At 40.8% G+C, this 22,674-nt stretch overlaps 1 protein-coding gene across 1 annotated transcript in view; it reads right to left on the bottom strand.

Moving 5' to 3' along the window:
- LOC122940560 (potassium voltage-gated channel subfamily S member 1-like) overlaps positions 1 to 22,075 on the bottom strand; it is a 28,917-nt gene extending 6,842 nt beyond the window's left edge. Inside the window, exons 1-2 of the mRNA XM_044297161.1 lie at positions 21,937 to 22,075; positions 17,770 to 18,761 (exon numbers count right to left, since the gene is read on the bottom strand). Coding sequence (XP_044153096.1) covers positions 17,770 to 18,735 — 966 coding nt within the window. The 5' untranslated portion in view covers positions 18,736 to 18,761; positions 21,937 to 22,075. The remainder of the gene's footprint in view (positions 1 to 17,769; positions 18,762 to 21,936) is intronic.
- Positions 22,076 to 22,674: the final 599 nt, after the last annotated feature.

Genomic DNA, 22,674 nt, shown 5'->3' with positions numbered 1-22,674 from the left:
AAAATCAGTGGTGTCCTTTACATATGAAGGAAGATTAGCTACAACGTTCTTAAACTGGGAGTCCAGGTATCGTCCTACCTTTTCAGTGAAGTTTCCTCTACCTGAAATGATAAGCCTACCTGGAGGCACTTTGGCATTCTTATGAATCTTTGGTAGAAGATATAGAGTTGATACAGTAGGTTCTTTGACAATCAGAGCATCATAAAGAGCCTTGGATATCGTTTGGTTCTCCACAGCTTTATCTAAAATCTGGATTAGACCTCCTTCAAATGAATGCAGAGGGTTATAGGTTAGTTTCTGTTAGCATTCCTTCTCTCTCAGTTGTCTATAGGCCTCTCGTTTATAGAGAATATGGGGCCACACCACAACGTTTCCCCTTTTATCAGAGGGTTTAAAAACAACATCAGAGAGTTTAGACAGATGTTTTAAGCTCTGACGTTGGACCTTGGAAAGGTTGTCCCATGGAATCAACCTTGACATGTTTTCAAACTCTTTTGATACAAGTTTGACAAAGAGATCGATAGCTGGGCATAATGATAGCGGGGAAACTTTTTTGACTTACATTTAATGGAAGCCGGAATCTCCTCAAAAGTAGGCTGATCACATTCTCCCTGTAATTCCTCCAAAATTCGAACCGCTTGTTGTTCTTCCGGGGTGAACACATTTTCTGAGTCCTTCTCCCTATGATGCCATCTCTTTAAAAGAAATGAGCGGGCAAAGATATGCAAATCTTTTACCGCTATAAAAGAATCAAAAGCAACACATGATGAGAAAGTTAAACCATGTTCTAGCAACAATGCATCAGTTGGTGTGAGGATATGTTCAGATAAATTAATCACCTTTAAACCATCCTGACGACCATCTTCCCTCCTCTCAAAAAACGTCCTCCTCTTTCCACTCAAGGGAGGGCCAGGAGGTATTTTTCTTTTCTGCATTGAACGTGACTTTGTTATTCTGCCAGTTGATTCCTGGCTATCTGATATTGATGATATAGTTAACATGGAAGATGTACGGTTGTGGAAGGCCAGATTATCACTCCTCTGTGGGTAATTCTCTTTTCGCCTCCATTTGTATACTTGCTTTTGCTGAAAATCATTGCAATCCCGCACAAATTTCTTTGATTTAACATCTTGAATTTCTTTCTCCCACTTCTCAAAATTCTTATTGAGCATCATATTAAAGGCCGCTAAAGACTCTTGACTGCATTATTGCTTGAGAGCTGACTGAATCCTCTCAATATCAGTATCCAAAGATGTTAATGTCTGGATATTGTGATTAATCAGGAGATTCATAAGCTTCTTAGTTGATTCTGTACATACCTCTTCCCAACTGGACAGAAAGACTTCATTGTCAATATCAAAAGATGGAAAGACCTGTATTCACAAGCCTTTTGGTATCATATCCAACTGAAGATACCTCTCTAAAAATGCTTTTTTCCACTACATCTTAGTCCTTTTATGAAACAGGTTATTCAGAGTAGACTGCATTTCCTTAACATTTCCTGGGTCTCCACTACACACACCTGCACCGTTATCCTTAAAAATGACATGCAATGATGAAAGCCAGGATTCCCCAAAACATATATAACATACATGATTAAAAAGGGGTATGGGTGCAGGGAAAAGGCGACATCATCTGGAGGTAGAACACAGCAGATACAGAGTTCATGTATACGTCCATGTGCTTAAATACTGTACAATAAAGTGCAAGTGCAAACACATGACATAACAGTCAATTGGCCAGAGAACAGTTTACCATGCTGTGCTCACTCCAGGATGACGCCAGCCCTGACGCGCGTTTCGGTAAACCTTTATCTGGGGGTGGCATCATCTCTGGGGGGACACAGACTAAATACATTGACTAAGCAATCACAATGAATCCAGTGATTATCATAATCTATAAAACCCATGGCTCTATGCGGTCCCAATTGCAGACATGCCAAGCGATGCTAGAAAGTCACATGATTACACAAATCACGTGATTAAGTCACGTGATCACTTCCGTGAACACGTGATGATGACGTTGGCATGGGATCGCGACACCCAGTATCGCGAGATCATGCCCCTGGCATAAGCAGTTACATTGCGCATGTCAGACCCAATAGTTACCAAGATCCACCGCATAGTATAGGGACCATCGTGTAAAAGGAATAGGAGAGACACAAAAACATATGGAAAGAAAGAAGAAAAGGAGGGGGAGGGCGGCCGCCCTAGAGTTAAATGGATGAATAAGAAACATGATTGATATAAGAATAATGAATTTTCATCACATGATTAAACACAAAATAAATAGATGAATGAGAGACATGATTGTTATAAAAAGAATAATACATTTTCATTGCATAATGAACGCATAAAAAACATGAAAGTGAGCAACATAAAAAAAATAAAGTGTGACCATTGTGATATAAAACCTGTGTAATAAAAATTATACTATGTGAAATCATGTGGCTATAAAAAATACAATTAGTGGATAGCTAGATTAAAGACAAATGTGTTAGATGTGTCAAACTAACTCATATGATATGTGATCAAAACATGTGACTGTGCGGATAAATGAATAAACAATTGTGGAACACACAGACCAGCAAACTAATATGTGAGTATAGACAAAAAAAATATTAACAATTTCACACATGATTAGTTAAGAATTAAATAAATCATAAAAAATAAAAAATTAAATGTAAAAATTGGAAAATGAAAAATAAGAAAATGTGAATAATGGAAAAATAAAAATAATTCAGAATGCCTGGTATAGAAAAATAATTAATAATGCATTCAAGAATATTAGTACTGTCATCAATACTGGTTAGAAGCATCAAAACCAGTGATGGCAAAAACTCCTATTCCCATGACACTCACCCTATTTCCACTATTTCTACTGTTCATATCTCCCCTAATTATTCCATCCACATCATACTAACCTCGTATCCTCGGAATTACTGCTATTCGGATAGCCACAACACTGGAAATTAACCAGTGTTGTGAATACAACATATATACAATATAAACCCCATGGATGACCCATAAAAGATCATTTGTGTAATAAACAAATCACATAAACTTAATTAAAAGCAAGATCATGGACAATGGAGCCCCGGGGAAGTCCACTATGGGATAGCCTACAAAAATGTTGAAAAACCGGTGGATTCATTTAGTCCATATGGGCGTAAGGTATTTAGTTTCCAGATCCATTTGCATTCGAGCTGCGCTAGTCTTTTTGAAATATCCCCACCACGGGCATTTTTCAAAACACTATCAATGGCTCAAACTTTCAGACCCCTGAAATTACAAGCATGATGGGTCTTACAATGTCTAGAGTAGTCACATCTTTCTCATCAGTGGCTGACATAATGTCTCTGACATGTTCACGTACCCTAACCTTCAATTCTCTTGTGGTCAAGCCCACATAAATTTTCGGGCAGGGGCATGTTGCATAATATATACGACCGCTGTACTTGAACATGTCAGACAGTGTGTTATTTGAAATGTTTTTTCATAATCATGAAAGGAGGTGGCTCTCTCCATGTTTGGACAAGCAATGCATTTTCCACACGGAGAGAAACCCCACCTTGGTTTGTCCACCCCTGGAAAAATTGGGGGTACTTGTTTTGAAAACAAGCTTCGGACATGATAGTCCCTCAGATTTTTAGAACGCTTTGCCGTTACCAATGGGTCCGAAGTAAGATATTTCTCAAGAATTGGATCTGCAAAAATTAAGCCCTCATATGGCTATATGAAAGAAAAATATAAAAAGTTATGGTTATTGGAACATGGGGAGAAAAAAAAAAAAGCAAAAATGAAAATGGTCCCAGTAATTAATAGATTAAAGGAACACCAATTAGAAATGGGTATTATTTCTAAAAGCAATATTAAAGGGGTTGTCTCAGTTCAGCAAATTGCATTTATCATGTAGACAAAGTTAATACAAGGCACTTACTAATGTATTGAGATTGTCCATATTGCCTCCTTTGCTGGACTCATTTATATTTCCATCGCATTATAAACTGCTCGATGCCAGGCTGCAGTCCAGTAGCAATAGCCATGCTTGCACACTGTAGGAAAAGGCCTCTTTGGTGGCCAGGACTGTGGGAGTGCGCATAGGCTGGTTCTTTTTCCTATAGTGTGCAAGCACGACCACTACTGCTGTATTGCAGGGTGGTCATAATCCCTGGATACGAGCAGTGTATAATGTGACGAAAAAATGAATCCAGCCAGCAAAGGAAGCAATATGGACAATCATAATACATTAGTAAGTGCCTTTTATTAACTTTCTCTACATGATAAATGGCACTTGTTGAAGTGAGACAACTCCTTTTTTTATTTTTTTTTATCGCAACATTACTATGCCATTGAAAATGAAATACAAATGATTCTAAAGCAGTCAGCACAAATGATAACACCTCCTGTCAGTTTACTGCTGCTATGAGGGGAATATGTTATCTGATGGGTAATTCTCATAATGGTAGGTTTACAATTGAGGTACCAGTATGACAGCTCTATTGTTGTCTTGAAAGGTCTAGATAAAGATGCCTACAGAAGAGCATTGCATTGATTAGTGTAATGTGTGATGCTCTAATGGAGTCAGGCTACTTTCACACTAGTGTTAATATTTTCCAGTATTGAGATCCGTCATAGGGTCTCAATACCGGAAAAATCGCTTCTGTTTTGTCCCTATTTATTGTCAATGGGGACAAAACGTAACTGAACAGAACGGAGTGCTCCAAAATGCATTCCGTTCCATTTGGTTGTGTTCTCATACCGGAGAGCAAACAGCAGCAAGCTGCTGTTTTCTTTCTGTCCTGGGATGTGGATCAAAACAGATCCGTCATGACCCACAATGCAAGTCAATGGGGATGGATCCGTTTTCTCTGACGCAATCTGCTGACACAATAGAAAATGGATCCATTCTCCATTGACTTTCAATGGAGTTCATGACGGATCCGTCTTGGCTATGTTAAAGATATGACAACCGGATCCATTCATAACTGATGTCTGTATTATCAGTAACTGAAGTGATTTTGCTGAACCCCTGGTCTAACTAAAAAAGTCAAGCAAGACTGTTTGCGATGCTAAAAGTCCAAGCAAAGTAGGAAGTTAAAGAACCAGGACAGGAAGTAGAATATATGGAATTACTCCAAAAACTATATCCAGAAAACCATCCATTCACTTTTTAATTAAAAAACTATTGCCATATATAGTTTTTTTTTTAAATACAGTTGCAAGAAAAAGTATGTGAACCCTTTAAAATGATATGTATTTCTGCACAAATTGGTCATAAAAAGTGATCTGATCTTCATCTAAGTCACTACAATAGACAATCACAGTCTGCTTAAACTAATAACACACAAAGAATTAAATGTTACCATGTTTTTATTGAACCCACCATGTAAACATTCACAGTGCAGGTGGAAAAAGTATGTGAACCCTTGGATTTAATAACTGGTTGAACCTCCTTTGGCAGCAATAACTTCAACCAAACGTTTCCTGTAGTTGCAGATCAGACGTGCACAACGGTCAGGAGTAATTCTTGACCATTCCTCTTTACAGAACTGTTTCAGTTCGGCAATATTCTTGGGATGTCTGGTGTGAATCGCTTTCTTGAGGTTATGCCACAGCATCTCAATCGGGTTGAGGTCAGGACTCTGACTGGGCCACTCCAGAAAGCGTATTTTCTTCTGTTTAAGCCATTCTGTTGTTGATTTTCTTCTATGCTTTGGGTCCTATTGCAACACCCATCTTCTGTTGATCTTCAGATGGTGGACAGATGGCCTTAAGTTCTCCTGCAAAATGTCTTGATAAACGTGGGAATTTATTTTTCCTTCGATGATAGCAATCCGTCCAGGCCCTGACACAGCAAAGCAGCCCCAAACCATGTGCCCTCACCACCATACTTCACAGTTGAGATGAGGTTTTGATGTTGATGTTTCATCTATCCACAGAATATTTTGCCAGTACTGCTGTGGAACATCCAGGTGCTCTTGTGCAAACTGTAAACGTGCAGCAATGTTTTTTTTTGGACAGCAGTGGCTTCCTCTGTGGTATCCTCCGATGAAATCCATTCTTGTTTAGTGTTTTACGTATCGTAGATTCGCTAACAGGGATGTTAGCATATGCCAGAGACTTTTGTAAGTCTTTAGCTGACACTCTAGGATTCTTCTTCACCTCATTGAGCAGTCTGCGCTGTGCTCTTGCAGTCATCTTTACAGGACGGCCACTCCTAGGGAGAGTAGCAGCAGTGCTGAACTTTCTTCATTTATAGACAATTTGTCTTACCGTGAAATGATGAACAGCAAGGCTTTTGGAAATACTTTTATAATCCTTTCCAGCTTTATGCAAGTCAACAATTCTTAATCGTAGATCTTCTGAGAGCTCTTTTGTGCGAGGCAATGCTTCTTGTGAAAAGCAAACACAGAACTGGTGTGTGTTTTTTATAGGGCAGCTGTAACCAACACCTCCAATCTCATCTCATTAATTGGACTCCAGTTCGCTGACACCTCACTCCAATTAGCTCTTGGAGATGTCATTAGTCTAGGGGTTCACATACTTTTTCCACCCGCACTGTGAATGTTTACATGGTGGGTTCAATAAAAACATGGTAACATTTAATTATTTGTGTGTTATTAGTTTAAGCAGACTGTGATTGTCTATTGTTGTGACTTAGATAAAGATCAGATCACATTTTATGACCAATTTGTAATTCCAAAGGGTTTACATACTTTTTCTTGCAACTGTATGTGATAAAAATGTGATGAAAGTGCACCCTTAAATCAACTTACAGTATAGCTTAAAGAGGTTTTGCCACTTAAGCAAATAGCATTTATTATGCTGTGAAAGTTTCCATGGTTACAACCACCCTGCAGTCCAGCAGCGGTGGCTGTGCTTGTACACTATATAAAAAAGTATCAGCCTACATGAGCTCCCACGCTCTTGGCCACCAGAGAGGCTGCAAGCACGAGCACAGCTGATGGATTACAGGGTGGTTGTAACCATGGATACGAGCTGTGTATAATGTGACGGAAAAATGAATCCAGCCAGCAAAGGAGACAATATGGACAATCACAATACATTAGTAAGTGTATTAACTTTCTCTACATGATAAATGTATGCGGACATCACACATTTAGCATCCGTGTGCTGTGCACATTTTTTTGCGGCCCCATAGAAATGAATGGGTCCACATTTGATCTGTAAAAAATGCAAACCGAAAATACGTTCATGTGCATGAGGCCTAAGTGTGTATACATATGTACATATCTCTCAGTCACTGATAGTTGACCGGGGGCGATCTTAAAGGGCTGTCTCACTTCAGAAAGTTAATACAAGAAAGTTAATACAAGGCACTTACTAATGTATTGTGATTGTCTATATTGCCTCCTTTGCTGGCTTGATTTATTTTTCTATCGCATTATACACTGCTTGTTTCCATGGTTACATCCACCGTGTAATCCAGCAGTGGTGCTCGTTCTTCCACACTATAAGAAAAAATGCCAACCTCTCTGGTAGCCGAGTCCGTGGGAGCTCACTTAGGCTGGTGCTTTTTTTCTATAGTGTACAAGCACGGCCATGCTGCTGGACTTCAGGGTGGTCGTAACCATGGAAACTTTCTCTGCATAATAAATTCTATTTGCTGAAGTGGCAAAACCTCTTTAAGCTTCCAACCTATGGTACCGTATGTGTACCCCACGAGGAACATATCATGTTTCTAATGTCCACATGCTCTGTTTTTAGTAGGTACAGTGTATGATCATAGCTTTGGGGGTTCTTTAAAGGGAATGTCTCACTTTAGCAATTGGCATTTATCATGTACAGAAAGTTAATACAAGGCACTTACTAATGTATTCTGATTGTCCATATTGCCTCCTTTGTTACATAGTTACATAGTAGAAAAAAGACATAAGTCCATCAAGTGTAACCAAGGCATAGGTGGGGATGCGAATCCCAGAAGGAAGTGAGACTCAGATTTCTACAGTCGTTGCCAAAAGTTTTGAGAATGACACAAATATTAGTTTTCTCAAAGTTTGCTGCTAAACTGCTTTTAGATCTTTGTTTCAGTTGTTTCTGTGATGTAGTGAAATATAATTACACGCACTTCATACGTTTCAAAGGCTTTTATCGACAATTACATGACATTTATGCAAAGAGTCAGTATTTGCCCTTCTTTTTCAGGACCTCTGCAATTCGACTGGGCATGCTCTCAATCAACTTCTGGGCCAATTCCTGACTGATAGCAACCCATTCTTTCATAATCACTTCTGGGAGTTTGTCAGAATTAGTGGGTTTTTGTTTGTCCACCCCCCTCTTGAGTATTGACCACAAGTTCTCAATGGGATTAAGATCTGGGGAGTTTCCAGGCCATGGACCCAAAATGTCAACGGTTTGGTCTATCACTTTTGCCTTATGGCACAGTGCTCCATCGTGCTGGAAAATGCATTGTTCTTCACCAAACTGTTGTTGGATTGTTGGAAGAAGTTGCTGTTGGAGGGTGTTTTGGTACCATTCTTTATTAATGGCTGTGTTTTTGGGAAAAATTGTGAGTGAGCCCACTCCCTTGGATGAGAAGCAACCCCACACATGAATGTTCTCAGGATGCTTTACTGTTGGCATGACACAGGACTGATGGTAACGCTCACCTTTTCTTCTCCGGAAAAGCCTTTTTCCTGATGCCCCAAACAATCGAAAAGAGGCTTCATCTGAGAATATGACTTTGCCCCAGTCCTCAGCAGTCCATTCACCATATTTTCTGCAGAAGCTCAATCTGTCCCTGGTGTTTTTTTTTGGAGAGAAGTGGCTTCTTTGCTGCGCTTCTTGACACCAGGCCATCTTCCAAAAGTCTTCGCCTCACTGTGCGTGCAGATGCGTTCACACCTGCCTGCTGCCATTCCTGAGCAAGCTCTGCACTGGTGGCGCTCCGATCCCGCAGCTGAATCCTCTTTAGGAGACTATCCTGGCGCTTGCTGGACTTTCTTGGACGCCCTGAAGCCTTCTTAACAAGAATTGAACCTCTTTCCTTGAAGTTCTTGATGATCCTATAAATTATTGATTGAGGTGCAATCTTAGTAGCCACAATATCCTTGCCTGTGAAGCCATTTTTATGCAACGCAATGATGGCTGCACGCATTTCTTTGCAGGTCACCATGGTTAACAATGGAAGAACAATGATTTCAAGCATCACCCTCCTTTTAACAGGTCAAGTCTGCCATTTTAACCCAATCAGCCTGACATAATGATCTCCAGCCTTGTGCTCGTCAACATTCTCACCTGAGTTAACAAGACGATTACTGAAATGATCTCAGCAGGTCCTTTAATGACAGCAATGAAATGCAGTGGAAAGTTTTTTTTGGGATTAAGTTAATTTTCATGCAAAGAAGGACTATGCAATTCATCTGATCACTCTTCATAACATTCTGGAGTATATGCAAATTGCTATTATAAAAACTTAAGCAGCAACTTTTCCAATTTCCAATATTTATGTAATTCTCAAAACTTTTGGCCACGACTGTACACGTTTTCATAAGCATTAATGTTTTTTACTTTTAAGAATTCGTCGAAACCCTTTTTAAAACTGTCCACTGTTCCTGCTGTGACCACATCCTGAGAAAGTCTATTCCACAGATTCACAGTTCTCACAGTAAAGAAGCTTTGACGCTTCTGGAGACTGAACTTTTTCTTCTCCAGTCGGAGGCAGTGCCCCCTTGTCTTTTGAGGGCATTTCACATGAAACAGTTTTTCACTGTATTTTTTGTATGGCCCATTTATATATTTGTATAGGTTAATCATGTCCCCCTTAGACGTCTCTTCTCAAGATTAAATAAATTTTATTATTTTAATCTTTCCTCATAACTAGACCCTCCATGCCCCTTATCAGTTTAGTCGCTCTCCTCTGTACTTTTTTCAGCTGCAGTGCATCCTTTCTATGTACTAGTGCCCAGACCTGGACTGCATATTCCAGATGAGGCCACACCAGCGCTTTGTAAAGTGGTAGCATTCCATCCCTGCCCCGCGAGTCCATGCCTCGTTTAATGCTGACAATATCCTGGTAGCCTTAGAAGCAGCACTTGAGTCATTTTTCCATTACATGCACTGCTTGTTTTCATGGTTAGGACCACCCTGCAATCCAGCAGCAGAGGTCGTGCTTGTACACTATAGGAAAAGCTCACTTCCGCGGTCCCAACCACCAGAAAGCCACCGCTTTTTCCTACAGTGTGCAAGCATGATCAACATTGCTGGATTGCAGGGTGGTCGTAAGCCCTGGAAATGAGCAGTGTATAATGCAATGAAAAAAATTAAACAAGTCAGCAAAAGAAAGCAATATGGACTATCACTAAACAGTAAGTGCTTTGTATTAACTTTATGTACATGATAAATGCCATTTGCTGAAGTGAGACATCCCCTTTAATGTAGTTTATTTGAGAAGAGAGTAACTTGCCTTACAAACCTTGAGGACACTTAGATAATATGTAGGATATGGTCAAACCTCACAATTTACCAATTTTTACAATTTGGGTAAAACAGCCTTAGAAGACAGCTCTCCTTTCAATTAATAGGTACATTATAGTGGATATAAATTTAACATTGCCTGGTTAATCTATAACTGAATGTATCAGACTGTACTTTATACTGGAACATTTTTGTAGTGGTATAATGTCCGCTGTTTCTTGGCTCCAAAAACAAATTATTCCACACGTCTTAAAGTAAATGTTGGCCAGATTGAAAGCACCATAAAAGCTTTGCTTATCTTTATTTTATAAGTTTAAACCAGAGCTGGATTGTAGCTCGTAGTTAAAGTGGAAAGAGTCATCTCAGCTTTTTTGTAGCATTCATTATATATAACATTTTTAATCAGTGGCTGCTTTTTCCCTTTTACTAATAGCGTTTCCCTTTTGGTTTTACAACCCCAATTCCCAAAAAGTTGGGGCTCTGTGTAAAATGTAAGTAAAATACAGAATGCAATAATTTGTAAATCTCATAGACCTCGTTCACAATAGATCATAGAACACATATCAGATGATAAAAGTGAGACATTTTACCATTTCATGAAAAAAAATATATATTTAAAACTTGATGGCAGCAACACATCTCAAAATGGATGGAACAGGGCCACATCTACCACTGTGTAGCATCCCTTCTTCATTTAACAACAGTCTATAAACGTCTGGGAAGTGAGGAGACCAATTGCTGGAGTTTTGGGAGAGGAATGTTGTCCCAGTCTTGTCTGATTTAGGATTCTAGCCACTCAACCGTTCTTGGTCTTCTTTGCCGGATATTTCATTACATGATGCGCCAAATGTTTTCTATTAGTGAAAAGTCTGGACTGCAGGAAGTCAGTTCAGCACCCGGACTCTTCTTCTGTGAAGCCATGCTGTTGTGATGGATGAAGTAAGTGGTTTAGCATTGTCTTGCTGAAATATGCAAGGCCTTCCCTGAAAGAGACCTTGTCTGGATGGGAGCATATATTGTTCTAAAACCTCTATTTACTGTTCAACATTGATAATGCCTTTCCAGATGTGTAAGATGCCTACACCACAGACACTAATGCAGCCCTACACCATCAGAGATGCAGGCTTTGAAATGTGCAGATGGTCCCTCTCCTCTTGAGTCCATAGGACAGATTCATCTGACCACAGAACAGTTTTCCATTTTGCCTTGGTCCATTTTAAATGAATGTTGGCTCAGAGAAGACACCAATGTTTCTGGATCGTGTTGACATATGGCAGCTTAACTTGTGTGGATTGCACGGCGAACTGTTTACAGACAATGGTTTCTAGAAGTTTTCCTGAGCCCATGATTTCCAGTGATTTCCAGTACAGAATCATTTCTGTTTTTAATGTAGTGCCACCTGAGGGCCATAGATCATTAGTATCCAATATTGACTGTCAATCTTCTCCCTTGCACACATGAATTTGTCCAAATTCTTTGAATCATTTGATAACATTATGCACTGTAGATGGTGGGATATTCAAACTGTTCCTTAATTTGTAGATGCAGTTTTTCACAGATTTGTGAACCCCTTTTCATCTTTGCTTTTGAGGGACTCTCCCTCTCTAACATGCTCTTTTTATACCCAGTCATGTGACTTAGTAGCAAATTGCTCCTCCAGCAGTTTTTTTTTATTAGTACCACTTACTTTCTTGCCTTTTGTTGCCCTTGTCCCAATTTTTTGAGATGCTTCGCTGCCATCAAGTTCTAAATTAGTACATTTTTTCATGAAATGGTAAAATGTCTCACTTTCAACATCTGATATGTGCTCTATATTCTATGTTGAATATAATATGTGTCTATGAGATTTATAAATCATTGCATTCTTTTTTTATTTACACTTATTTACATTTTACAGTGTCCCAACTTTTTTGGGAATTGGGGTTGTACTGTTGAGTAAGAATTTTACATTTTATTTTGCAACATCTGTCCATTCTTGTGCTGATACATATTACAATGTTGCAGTCAATGTATAGCAAATGTTAAAAAATGGGCTAAATAATAATTCTCCTAACAGTGACAAAGCATGGGCAAGAATGTTAGAAGGTCTAGATCAGGGGTGCACAACCTTTTTTGGTCTGAGGGCCGCATTGTCACATTGCTCTATTTCAAGGGGCCGCAATATACACAGGCCGATGTAAAGTGACTGGGAAGGAATGATCGCTATCACAGTCATTCCTCCTTCATTTAGTTACATTGACTATCAGTAGCACATCCCTGATCACACAGAGAGATGTGCGGCACGATTATACCGCCAGTTATCATGAGTGAGTGTCCCTATGAAGATGTGTTTCCAGTAATTGACCTGAGTATCTCGCTGCTGGCCCTGGAAAAAATACTAACAGTGGCCCATTTTGTAGTCGGGTACAAATTAACGGAAGTCCGGGCCAGCAATACCATATTGTGGCACATTATACCGCCCCACAGTTCATCACACAATACTGCCCCCATGAGCACAAAATACATCCCCAAAATCTCTCACTGGCTGGCCGTGTGGAGGGCCCAGACGGCCCCCTGGGAAATTTCTCTGTAAGATGTATGGCTAATCTACCCTGGCTTAAAGGAATTTCCCAGTAAAAAAGTTCTTCAGCGGTGATGTGGCCACAAGCAGCATGTCACTGCTGCAGCCAGTCATTGACTGGAGCGGTGTATGTGACCATGGTCATGCACGGACAGGTGTAAAAGTGCAGGAACCGGAAGATGGAGGCAGCGGGGGCAGGGCGGCATAAAGCAGGTAAGTATGCATCTTCTGGTTCAGGAGCCACGCTGCAGGAACTTGTTCATAAATCAGGGGATTCCCTCACTGCAGAGGCCGTAAAGCATCTGCCAACTCCTGGACAGTCTGTGGTGCAATGTGACATTGGTGGATAGAGCGAGACATGATGTCCCAGATGTGCTCCATTGGATTCAGGTCTGGGGAACGGGCGGGCCAGTCCATAGCATCAATGCCTTCGTCTTGCAGGAACTGCTGACACACTTCAGCCATATGAGGTCTAGCATTGTCTTGCATTAGGAAGAACCCAGGGCCAACCGCACCAGCAAATGGTCTCACAAGGGGTCTGAGGATCTCCTCTCGGTACCTAATGGCAGTCTGGCTACCTCTGGCGAGCACATGGAGGGCTTTGCGGCCCTCCAAAGAAATGCCACCCCACACCATTACTGACCCAATGCCAAACCGGTCATGGTGGAGGATGTTGCAGGCAGCAGAACGTTCTCCACTGCGTCTCCAGACTCGGTCTCGTCTGTCATGTGCTCAGTGTGAACCTGCTTTCATCTGTGAAGATGCCAATCTTGGTGTTCTCTGGCAAATGCCAAACATCCTGCACGGTGTTGGGCTGTAAGCACAACCCCCACCTGTGGACGTCGGGCCCTCATATCACCCTAATGGAGTCTGTTTCTGACCGTTTGAGCAGACACATTCACATTTGTGGCCTGCTGGAGGTCATTTTGCAGGGCTCTGGCAGTGCTCCTCCTGTTCCTCCTTGCACAAAGGCGGAGGTAGCGGTCCTGATGCTGGGTTGTTGCCCTCCTACGGCCTCCTCCACGTCTCCTGATGTACTGGCCTGTCTCCTGGTAGCGCCTCCATGCTCTGGACACTACGCTGACAGACATAGCAAACCTTCTTGCCACAGCTCGCATTGATGTGCCATCCTGGATAAGCTGCACTACCTGAGCCACTTGTGTAGGTGCTAGACTCTGTCTCATGCTACCACTAGAGTGAAAGCACCGCCAGCATTCAAAAGTAACCAAAACATCAGCCAGGAAGCATAGGAACTGAGAAGTGATCTGTGGTCACCACCTGCAGAACCACTCCTTTATTGGGGGTGTCTTGCTAATTGCCTATAATTTCCACCTGTTGTCTATCCCATTTGCACAACAGCATGTGAAACTGATTGTCACTCAGTGTTGCTTCCTAAGTGGACAGTTTGATTTCACAGAAGTGTGATTGACTTGGAGTTACATTGTGTTGTTTAAGTGTCCCCTTTATTTTTTTGAGCAGTGTATATATATATATATATATATATATATATACACATATATATATATATATATATATATATAAAAGAGAAAAAAAGGCAGCACTCCAAGTTGTGATGAAAAGAAGTGGACGGTTTATTCACCCATCTAGCAGTGATGTTTCAGCTCTCTCTCCTTGGAGCCTTTGTCCAGCTGGACAAAGGCTCCAAAGAAAGAGCTGAAACGTTGCTGCTAGATGGGTGAATAAACCGTCCACTTCTTTTCATCACAACTTGAAGTGCTGCCTTTTTTTCTCTTCTATGTACACTTGGGATCTTGGTCTCAGGTCCTCAGGAGGATTTGTACCCGTACTTATTGTGTGCTGCTTTTTTCCTTTTTTTCTTTATATATATATATATATATATATATATATATATATACATTTCAAATGCAAACTTCTGTTTAAATGCTAAATTTCTGTCTGGCTGTCAAACATGGGTTAAAAGACTGTCTCAGCAATAGGAAACGCGGTAGTTATTAATGGCATATCCTTATAGTCACAGTTACCAGTGAAATTGTACAGGGGTCAGTAATATGCCCTGTTCCTTTTAAGGCTACTTTCACACTCGCATTTTGGGCGGATCCATCATGGATCTGCAAAAATTGATCAGTTACAATAATACAACCGCATGCATCCGTCATGAACGGATCCGTTTGTATTATCTGTAACATAACCAAGATGGATACGTCATGAACTACATTGAAAGTCAATGGGAGACAGATCAGTTTTCTTTTGTGCCAGAAAAAAGGAAATCGTCCCCATTGACTTACATTGTGTGCCAGGACGGATCCATTTGGCTCAGTTTTGTCAAGCGGACAGCAAAACGCTGCAGGCAGAGTTTTGGTGTCCACCTCCAGAGCGGAATGGAGACTGATCAGAGGCAAAGTGATGCATTCTGAGCGGATTCTTTTCTATTTAGAATGCATTAGGGCAAAACTGATCTGTTTTGTACCGCTTGTGAGCTTGTGATAGCCCTGAACGGATCTCACAAATGTAAAGCCAAAACGCGAGTGTGAAAGTAGCCTAATATGTTTGTTAATACATAGTGGAGTTTCACAACTTCCAGATGACCCTAATCAATACAAAGGAGGATAATATAACATTGCAGAGATATTTGGGTAGGCTGGATACTTGGGTGGAGAATAGGCAAACGAAGTTCATATGTAATGCACTTGGGCAGTGGAAACAAAATGCACCAATATAATTAAATAGTCAAACACTGGGTAAAACTGCCATTGAAAAAAGACTTAGGTATATTGTTAGACAGTAAACTTTTGTGACAAATGCCAGGCAGCTTCTGCCAAGACAAGTAAAACAATGGGATGCATTCAAAGAGGAATTAGATGTGCAAGACAAAACAGTCTCCAGAGGATGGAGTCTCCAAGTTAATTAAGGGAATAATTGGCTTGCAGAACCAAGAAAATAAGGGGCGATCTAATTACACTGTATAACTATATGAATGGACAGTACACAGATATTTCCAATTATCAATTTATATTATCAGAAAAACGAGGGCATTATCCATGTTTTTTGAGGAAACAAGGTTTCATCATCAGCATTGACAGGGGTTCCTTACTGTAAGAGCGGTAAGATTATGGAACTCTCTGCCACTAGCCGTTCTGATGGTTGATTCATTATAGAAGTTCAAGAATGGCCTGGATCCATGACTTTCTAATTGCCATATTTAGGATTGGTAAGGTCGGATTTTTTCTCTTTTGAAGAAGCACTCCCACAAAGAATTTTATTCTCTGACCTGCTCGAAAGGTACGGAATGACATTTTTAGTGAAGGTCCCCTCCTTCTCTTGACCAATGGCGGGAGAGGGTGGATCAGATATGCCTCATGGAGGAACTGGCTAGCTGAGCAAACAGATCTCATTTTAAGTTCCAAAGGCTATGGTCTCCATAGACAGCCTTTAGAAACAATGTTATGAACACATAGGGGATTGTGTCCACACCACCACACATATAGACTTTGATCATTTGAAGAAATCCTCTGATGATTGCTTCCGCTGTAACTGATCATGGGAGCAAAATGATACTTAACACTAAATACAAAAGGGGGATCCCGGGTCCGACTTAGCGACGTTCAACCTTCAAACCTTTGACCTGTTTTTATATTTTGTTCTTTTTTTTTCTTTTTTTTCTTTTTCTTTTGCTTAAGTTTTATTCTTCGTTTCTTTTTTTGTAACTCAATAAAAAGATATTTGTTAAAAAATTTATTTTTAGTGAAGGTAATCTTCTAACCTGAGACTGTATTTGTGAGTTATCTCCACCTTTCTGATCCTCAGCTGTGTCATGTGAACAGCACTCTGCCTCTTTAACTGACACAGGGCAAGAAATCAGTTACTTCTCTATGCATTCCTATGAGACTGAAATTGAGGCTCCCATAGGAATACATAGAGAAACTGACTTCCTGTCCACACATACGATGATGTGTTATTTGGAGATTGAGTGTCAGTCACATGACACAACTAAGCATCAGAAGGGAGGGCATAACTCAGTCACTGGTAAGAAAATTATCTTCACTAAAGTTTACATCATGTACCTTTCTAAGGCTAGTTTCACACTAGCGTTCGTCGGTCCGCTCGTGAGCTCCGTTTGAAGGAGCTCACGAGCGGACCCGAACGCCTCCGTCCAGCCCTGATGCAGTCTGAATGGAGCGGATCCGCTCAGACTGCATCAGTCTGGCGGCGTTCAGCCTCCGCTCCGCTCGCCTCCGCACGGACGGGCGGACAGCTGAACGCTGCAAGCTGTCCGCCTGGCCGTGTGGAGGCGAGCGGATCCGTTCAGACTTACAATGTAAGTCAATGGGAACGGATCCGCTTGAAGAGGTCACCATATGGCTCAATCTTCAAGCGGATCCGTCCCCCATTGACTTTACATTGAAAGTCTGAACGGATCCGCTCAGGCATCTTGCGCACTTAGAAAATTTTCTAAGTTATTAATGCAGATGGATCCGTACTGAACGGAGCCTCCGTCTGCATTAATATGATCGGATCCGTTCAGAACGGATCCGATCAAGCGCTAGTGTGAAAGTAGCCTAACAGGTCAGAGAATAAAGTTTTTTTGTGGGAGTGCTTCTTTAATATGGGGCAATTGGCATCCTCCTTACAGGGTTTTTTGCCTTCTTTTGTAGACCATAGTCTAGGATTGTGGGTTGGAATTGATGGACCCATGTCTTTTCCAACTTTATCAACTACAGTATGTAACTTTGCTATCAATAAGAAAAGGTGTCCAATAAAGAGTTGAAAAGTAATATCTGTTAATTTTACCTTAAGTGTAGCTCCAAGTGATCGAAGGCCAGTTGAATGTCTCGCCAATTTTAATACTCGAAAAATCCTCATTAGTCGAAACACTTGAACGACCTTCCCCACATTTTCTAATTCGTGATCACTGCCAATGGTCAGATCTACCAAAAGGGTGAAGTAGAATGGAAGAACAGAAACTATGTCTATTAAGTTTAATGGATGTTTAAAGAACTTCTTGAGGTTGGGAGCAAGGAGCAGCCTAGAAGATACTTCAAATGTAAACCAAGAGATACAGAAATATTCCAGGTTGTGAAGGATTGGATCGTCAATGGGAACATCATCCTCATCTAGGTTTTGATATTCTGGCATGCTGTTGATACACATGGTAGATATTGAGAGGAGAACTACGCAGATAGAAATAAAACTGAAAATCTTGCTGGGAATGGAATAGCCAGGATTTTCCGTAGTTAGCCAAAGCCTTTTGCGCAAGTTGCCGCATTGTAATGTGTTGAAACGCAGGAGGTCATGGTTAAAGTCAGAAATCTCATCTACAGATGTGTCCACACTGCTCACCTCACTCTCTTCATCCCAGTTACGTCTTCTGCTTTCTAACTTACGGTCATGGTATCGATAACTGCAGCAAGAGTCTAGAAAAAACTCACTGATCCCCCAATATTCTATTTCCTGGGAGAAGGAGAAGGCACATAGGTCATCCATCATGTGCAGTTTACCGGTTTCATAAAAGTACAAGACGTATGGAAAAAGACCTGGATTTCGGTCAAAGTAAAACTCTTTAGATGCCAAGTCGTAGTCATCACAGATTTGTAGGATGGATTCTTCAGAGTCACAAAATAGTAAACGTCCAAGCCTAGTGTCCGGGAACTGTGATAGTGTGATGGAGCTGATTTTCTTCTTCAGTCCTCCAACATTGATATTTATGGAATAGTCCTTAAAATTTCCAATCCAAAAAGATTTACTTTTATGAACCATGGTGAATGGTTATTGCATGTCTGTATCTGATAACGTAAAGCATAAAAATAATATAAAAATCAAGTAGAAATATTTTACAGTGTAGTTAAATCTCCCCTCCCTCTCTAGGATTACTTTTCTATTAACTTGCAATCAAGAATAGGCAATGTTGTGTCATCTCAACCATTCTTTTTCAATGTGCTCTTTTAGAGCACATGGATGTCCCAGGGAATAGTCTTGCTCTAGCAGACCCAGTTCATCCATGTATTACCTTAATTAACATTCATGTCTTAGCCGCAAGTTATGCTATATCTTCTCTGTGGTGGACTCTGCAAGCGAAATGAGCAGCCAACGGCAACTTCAATCAGCAATCTCAGTTCGCTGATGGATGCAGCGGCTCTCAAATTAAAGGGGTCTGGTGAATGAGAGCCCACCGTGGATATGTCAAACTTTGCTGCCATGTTTAATAATGGCCAGATAAGGTCATAAAAGGTCCCAATAGATCTCCTTTTATGGAAGTATATAGTATATGAGGTTTAATGGGTCCTCTAGTGAAGATGCAGTAATCATATGTATATATGGACAATTGTACAGACTGGCAGCAATGATGATAGACCTGAGGTGAGGAGTTGTCATATCTAGTCTATCTTTACCATCTATAGATGAATAGAATGGACAGCAATGAATATTAGATGAAAGTGTAAGGCTGGGTTCACACCTGAGCATATTTGATAAGCGCTGTTTACAGGCGTTTTTGAGGCGTATTTTGGGGCGTTTTTGTATTTTGGAAACGCGTGTCGTATGCGCGTTCTTGCTATTGACCACAGAGGCGTACAATGAAAAACACAGGTGTTACGCGCGACAATACACCCCAAAGAAGCTCCTGTACTTCTTGGGGCGTAGGGCGTTTTACAGCATGTTCGTCAGGGGCGTAGCTAAAAGCTCATGGGCCCTGGTGCAAGAGTTCAGCTTGGGCCTCCGTCCCTCAGTGCATGTTGGCAAGGGGCAGGGGAGCACATAGCCTTCCTGCTGCCTGAGGAAAACATTGAAAGGGCACCCCCTCATGCCAAATTCTTAACCTACACCCCTTCCCTCCAGCCAGAGGTGTAAATTGACCAGTATGCACTATCTATAATGTCAGTGTTGAAGCAGCACAAGGGTTTTTGAGCCCCTCAGGCTCCTGGGCCCGGTAGCGACTGCAACCTCTGCACCCCCTATAGCTACGCCCCTGGCATTCGTACGCGCTGTAAAACGCTCAGGTGAGAACCATGCCCATAGTGAAACATTGGCTTTTGTCTGTTGAGCGTTTTACAGCGCGTATGAACGCGCTGTAAAACGCTCAGGTGTGGACCTAGCCTTACAGTTTGATGATCATTGTAAATGATGACATGAGTCTCAGTGGTCAACGATAAACAAGATGCTCTATTATTCATTTCTGTTTGTAGTTTAGTGGATGAACATTGGAGACTGCATAGTGGTGGTGCAAAAGTGAACAGCTATAAAGTTGTATTGGATCAAATTAAAGTGTTTTTTTTTGTACTTAGATATTGACTTATCCTTATGATAGGTCATCAATATCAGATCATGGGGGGCAGACACCTGGCACTCCCACTGTTCAGCTGTCTCAGGCAGCCAACGGCACAGAAAACAGTACAGTGGGCGGATGACTCTGTGTAGTATCTGGTGCTGGTGTACTGCAGCTTAGCTCCTATTTACTTGAATGGGAACTACGCTGCAGTGTCCCGACACGGCCACTACAAGTGGGTGGAACCTTGTGCTTCAGGTACTGACCACTGATCTGATATTGATAACCTAGCCTGAGGATAGGTCATCAATATCTAAGTACCAGAAAACTCCTTTAAAGTTATCCTAGGAGATGAATTTCCTAATAAACCATATGTAGACTGTCTCGACTTCCTTGTGTCCATGAATGTTCATGTTCTCTTTAGTCTTTTCAGTATTTCACTTATTTATTATTATTATTATTCTTCACATGTATGAACCATTTTAGAAACCAGTTTGAGACCAATTCCTGCTCATAGATATATATTAGACATTAACAAACATTTGGGTGGCCACCAATATGTCTTACTCTTCCTGTTATTAATAACTGAGAAGATTTTCCATGTAAGAGTATGGGTAAGCTGGATGACATACTGGTTGGGAGATGACCTTTTGGAAGGAGGGGGGGGGGGGGGGGTTGTTACTAGCATGGAGTTTTCGTTATCATCATAGCATATGCTAGTCTATGTATGACATGCTAAGTATATCCTGGCTTGTGATGCCATGCATGCCTAGGGCTCACTATATAACAGGACTGATCTTTCTGTTCTGTATAGAATGCCAAATATATCCAGCATTGATTTACAATATGTATGGTACACTGTGGTACGTCCATAATCATATGTATGGTCATATCATGGATGGGTTTACTATTGTGTATGAGGAGAAATCACCATTTGCAAACAGTAGTAATAATGGACAACTAAATAAAAAATGAAAAATTTATATCGAGAATTTTTGGAATGAATCTCCTAAAATCGCTCATGGATTACTATCTATCGATCTATCTATTTATTTATTAATTTATCATATCTATCTATCTATCTATTTTATTCTATCTATCTACCTAACTACAAATTCAAGGGACAAGGGCTGTGGATTATGGATACAGGCTCAAGTTGCCGGGACCCTGCTCACTGCCCGCACTGCTTTACTTTGGATGTGAGGTGCTGCTGTATGTTGCTTTTCTATCTATCTATCTATCTATCTATCTATCTATCTATCTATCTATCTATCTACACTGTATGTGTCAATAGGTAAACCTATTAAGATATCTTTAAACATATAAAAGGAAAAGCTAAATCACAAACATTTACTACATTCCGTTACATGATTATTTACTGTGTTGCAATAGCTGGTGGTGGGCAAAATAAAATGCGTCCTCTAATAATTATACAGCATATTCAGTATTACTTTTCACCCTTAAAAAGTTCTCCTCTGCCAATAAATGTAGAGGGCAATATTTATACTCTTATACAGGTTTCTATTCAATAAATCCCAGTTATGATACAGATGTAGCAGGAGTGAGTTTGTCATTTAACAGAACTTATTGCGCTAGACTTCATGTGTTATCTATAGTTTTCCATAGGACTGCAGGTAAACCTGTGCTGCAGCTATATATACACCAACAGAATAATAGGAAATTGTGTTTGGACTCACCCATACACGTCCACCCTCCTTCTTCATGGAACGTCAAACAGTATATAAAAATTGTCGGCAATCTTTGCTAAATCCAGTTTAAGAATTAAATTGATAATTGGGTCTAATGAAGGTGGATAACAAGCTGCGGCCCATCACTACTCCGTGACCCTGTGCACAAGGTTTGGGAATGAAGCAAGGAAGATTTAGCACCAGAGCCGAGCTGCTGTCGTGTGAGCCTCCTCCCAGCTTTCTTGGGCTTGTAGTTAGATCTAGTTACTTAAATATTGATGTACTGTACACATACTTCCAGGCAGCATCAAATCTGGACTGTTACGTAAATTTTCATGAGCCTGAGCTGTTAACCTCTTGATTGGTAAAGGATCAGACGGCTCTGTGCAGAGATAAAATGCATTTCTACCCTGAGGTTGTAGCCAGGCTCTACAGGGTATAGGAACCATCTGTATCTATATCTGACATCATCCACCTACATGTGAAGTTGAAGCTCAGGGAGGGCAATTAGGAAAATAAGATTATATTAGAATATTGCTCATTATACAATGCCCTAATATGCTGTTCTGGGTGGTGAGAGCCCCCCATTTAACAACCAGAATCAGTTTCGCACTTAGGAGCCCAACCCACTGCTGTACAGAACATGTGCAACTCCACTTTGTGTATCAGTTGGATTTGTTGTCAACTTGACAATCTGTGACAGGGACTGGCATTATCAGAAAGGCACCCTCTAGTTGCCTTGGTATG

This window comes from Bufo gargarizans, chromosome 6 (genome assembly GCF_014858855.1).
Source record: "Bufo gargarizans isolate SCDJY-AF-19 chromosome 6, ASM1485885v1, whole genome shotgun sequence".
NCBI classification, from domain to species: domain Eukaryota; kingdom Metazoa; phylum Chordata; class Amphibia; order Anura; family Bufonidae; genus Bufo; species Bufo gargarizans.
Note: the sequence above shows the minus strand (reverse complement) of the source record. Positions and strands in the feature narration are given on the sequence as shown.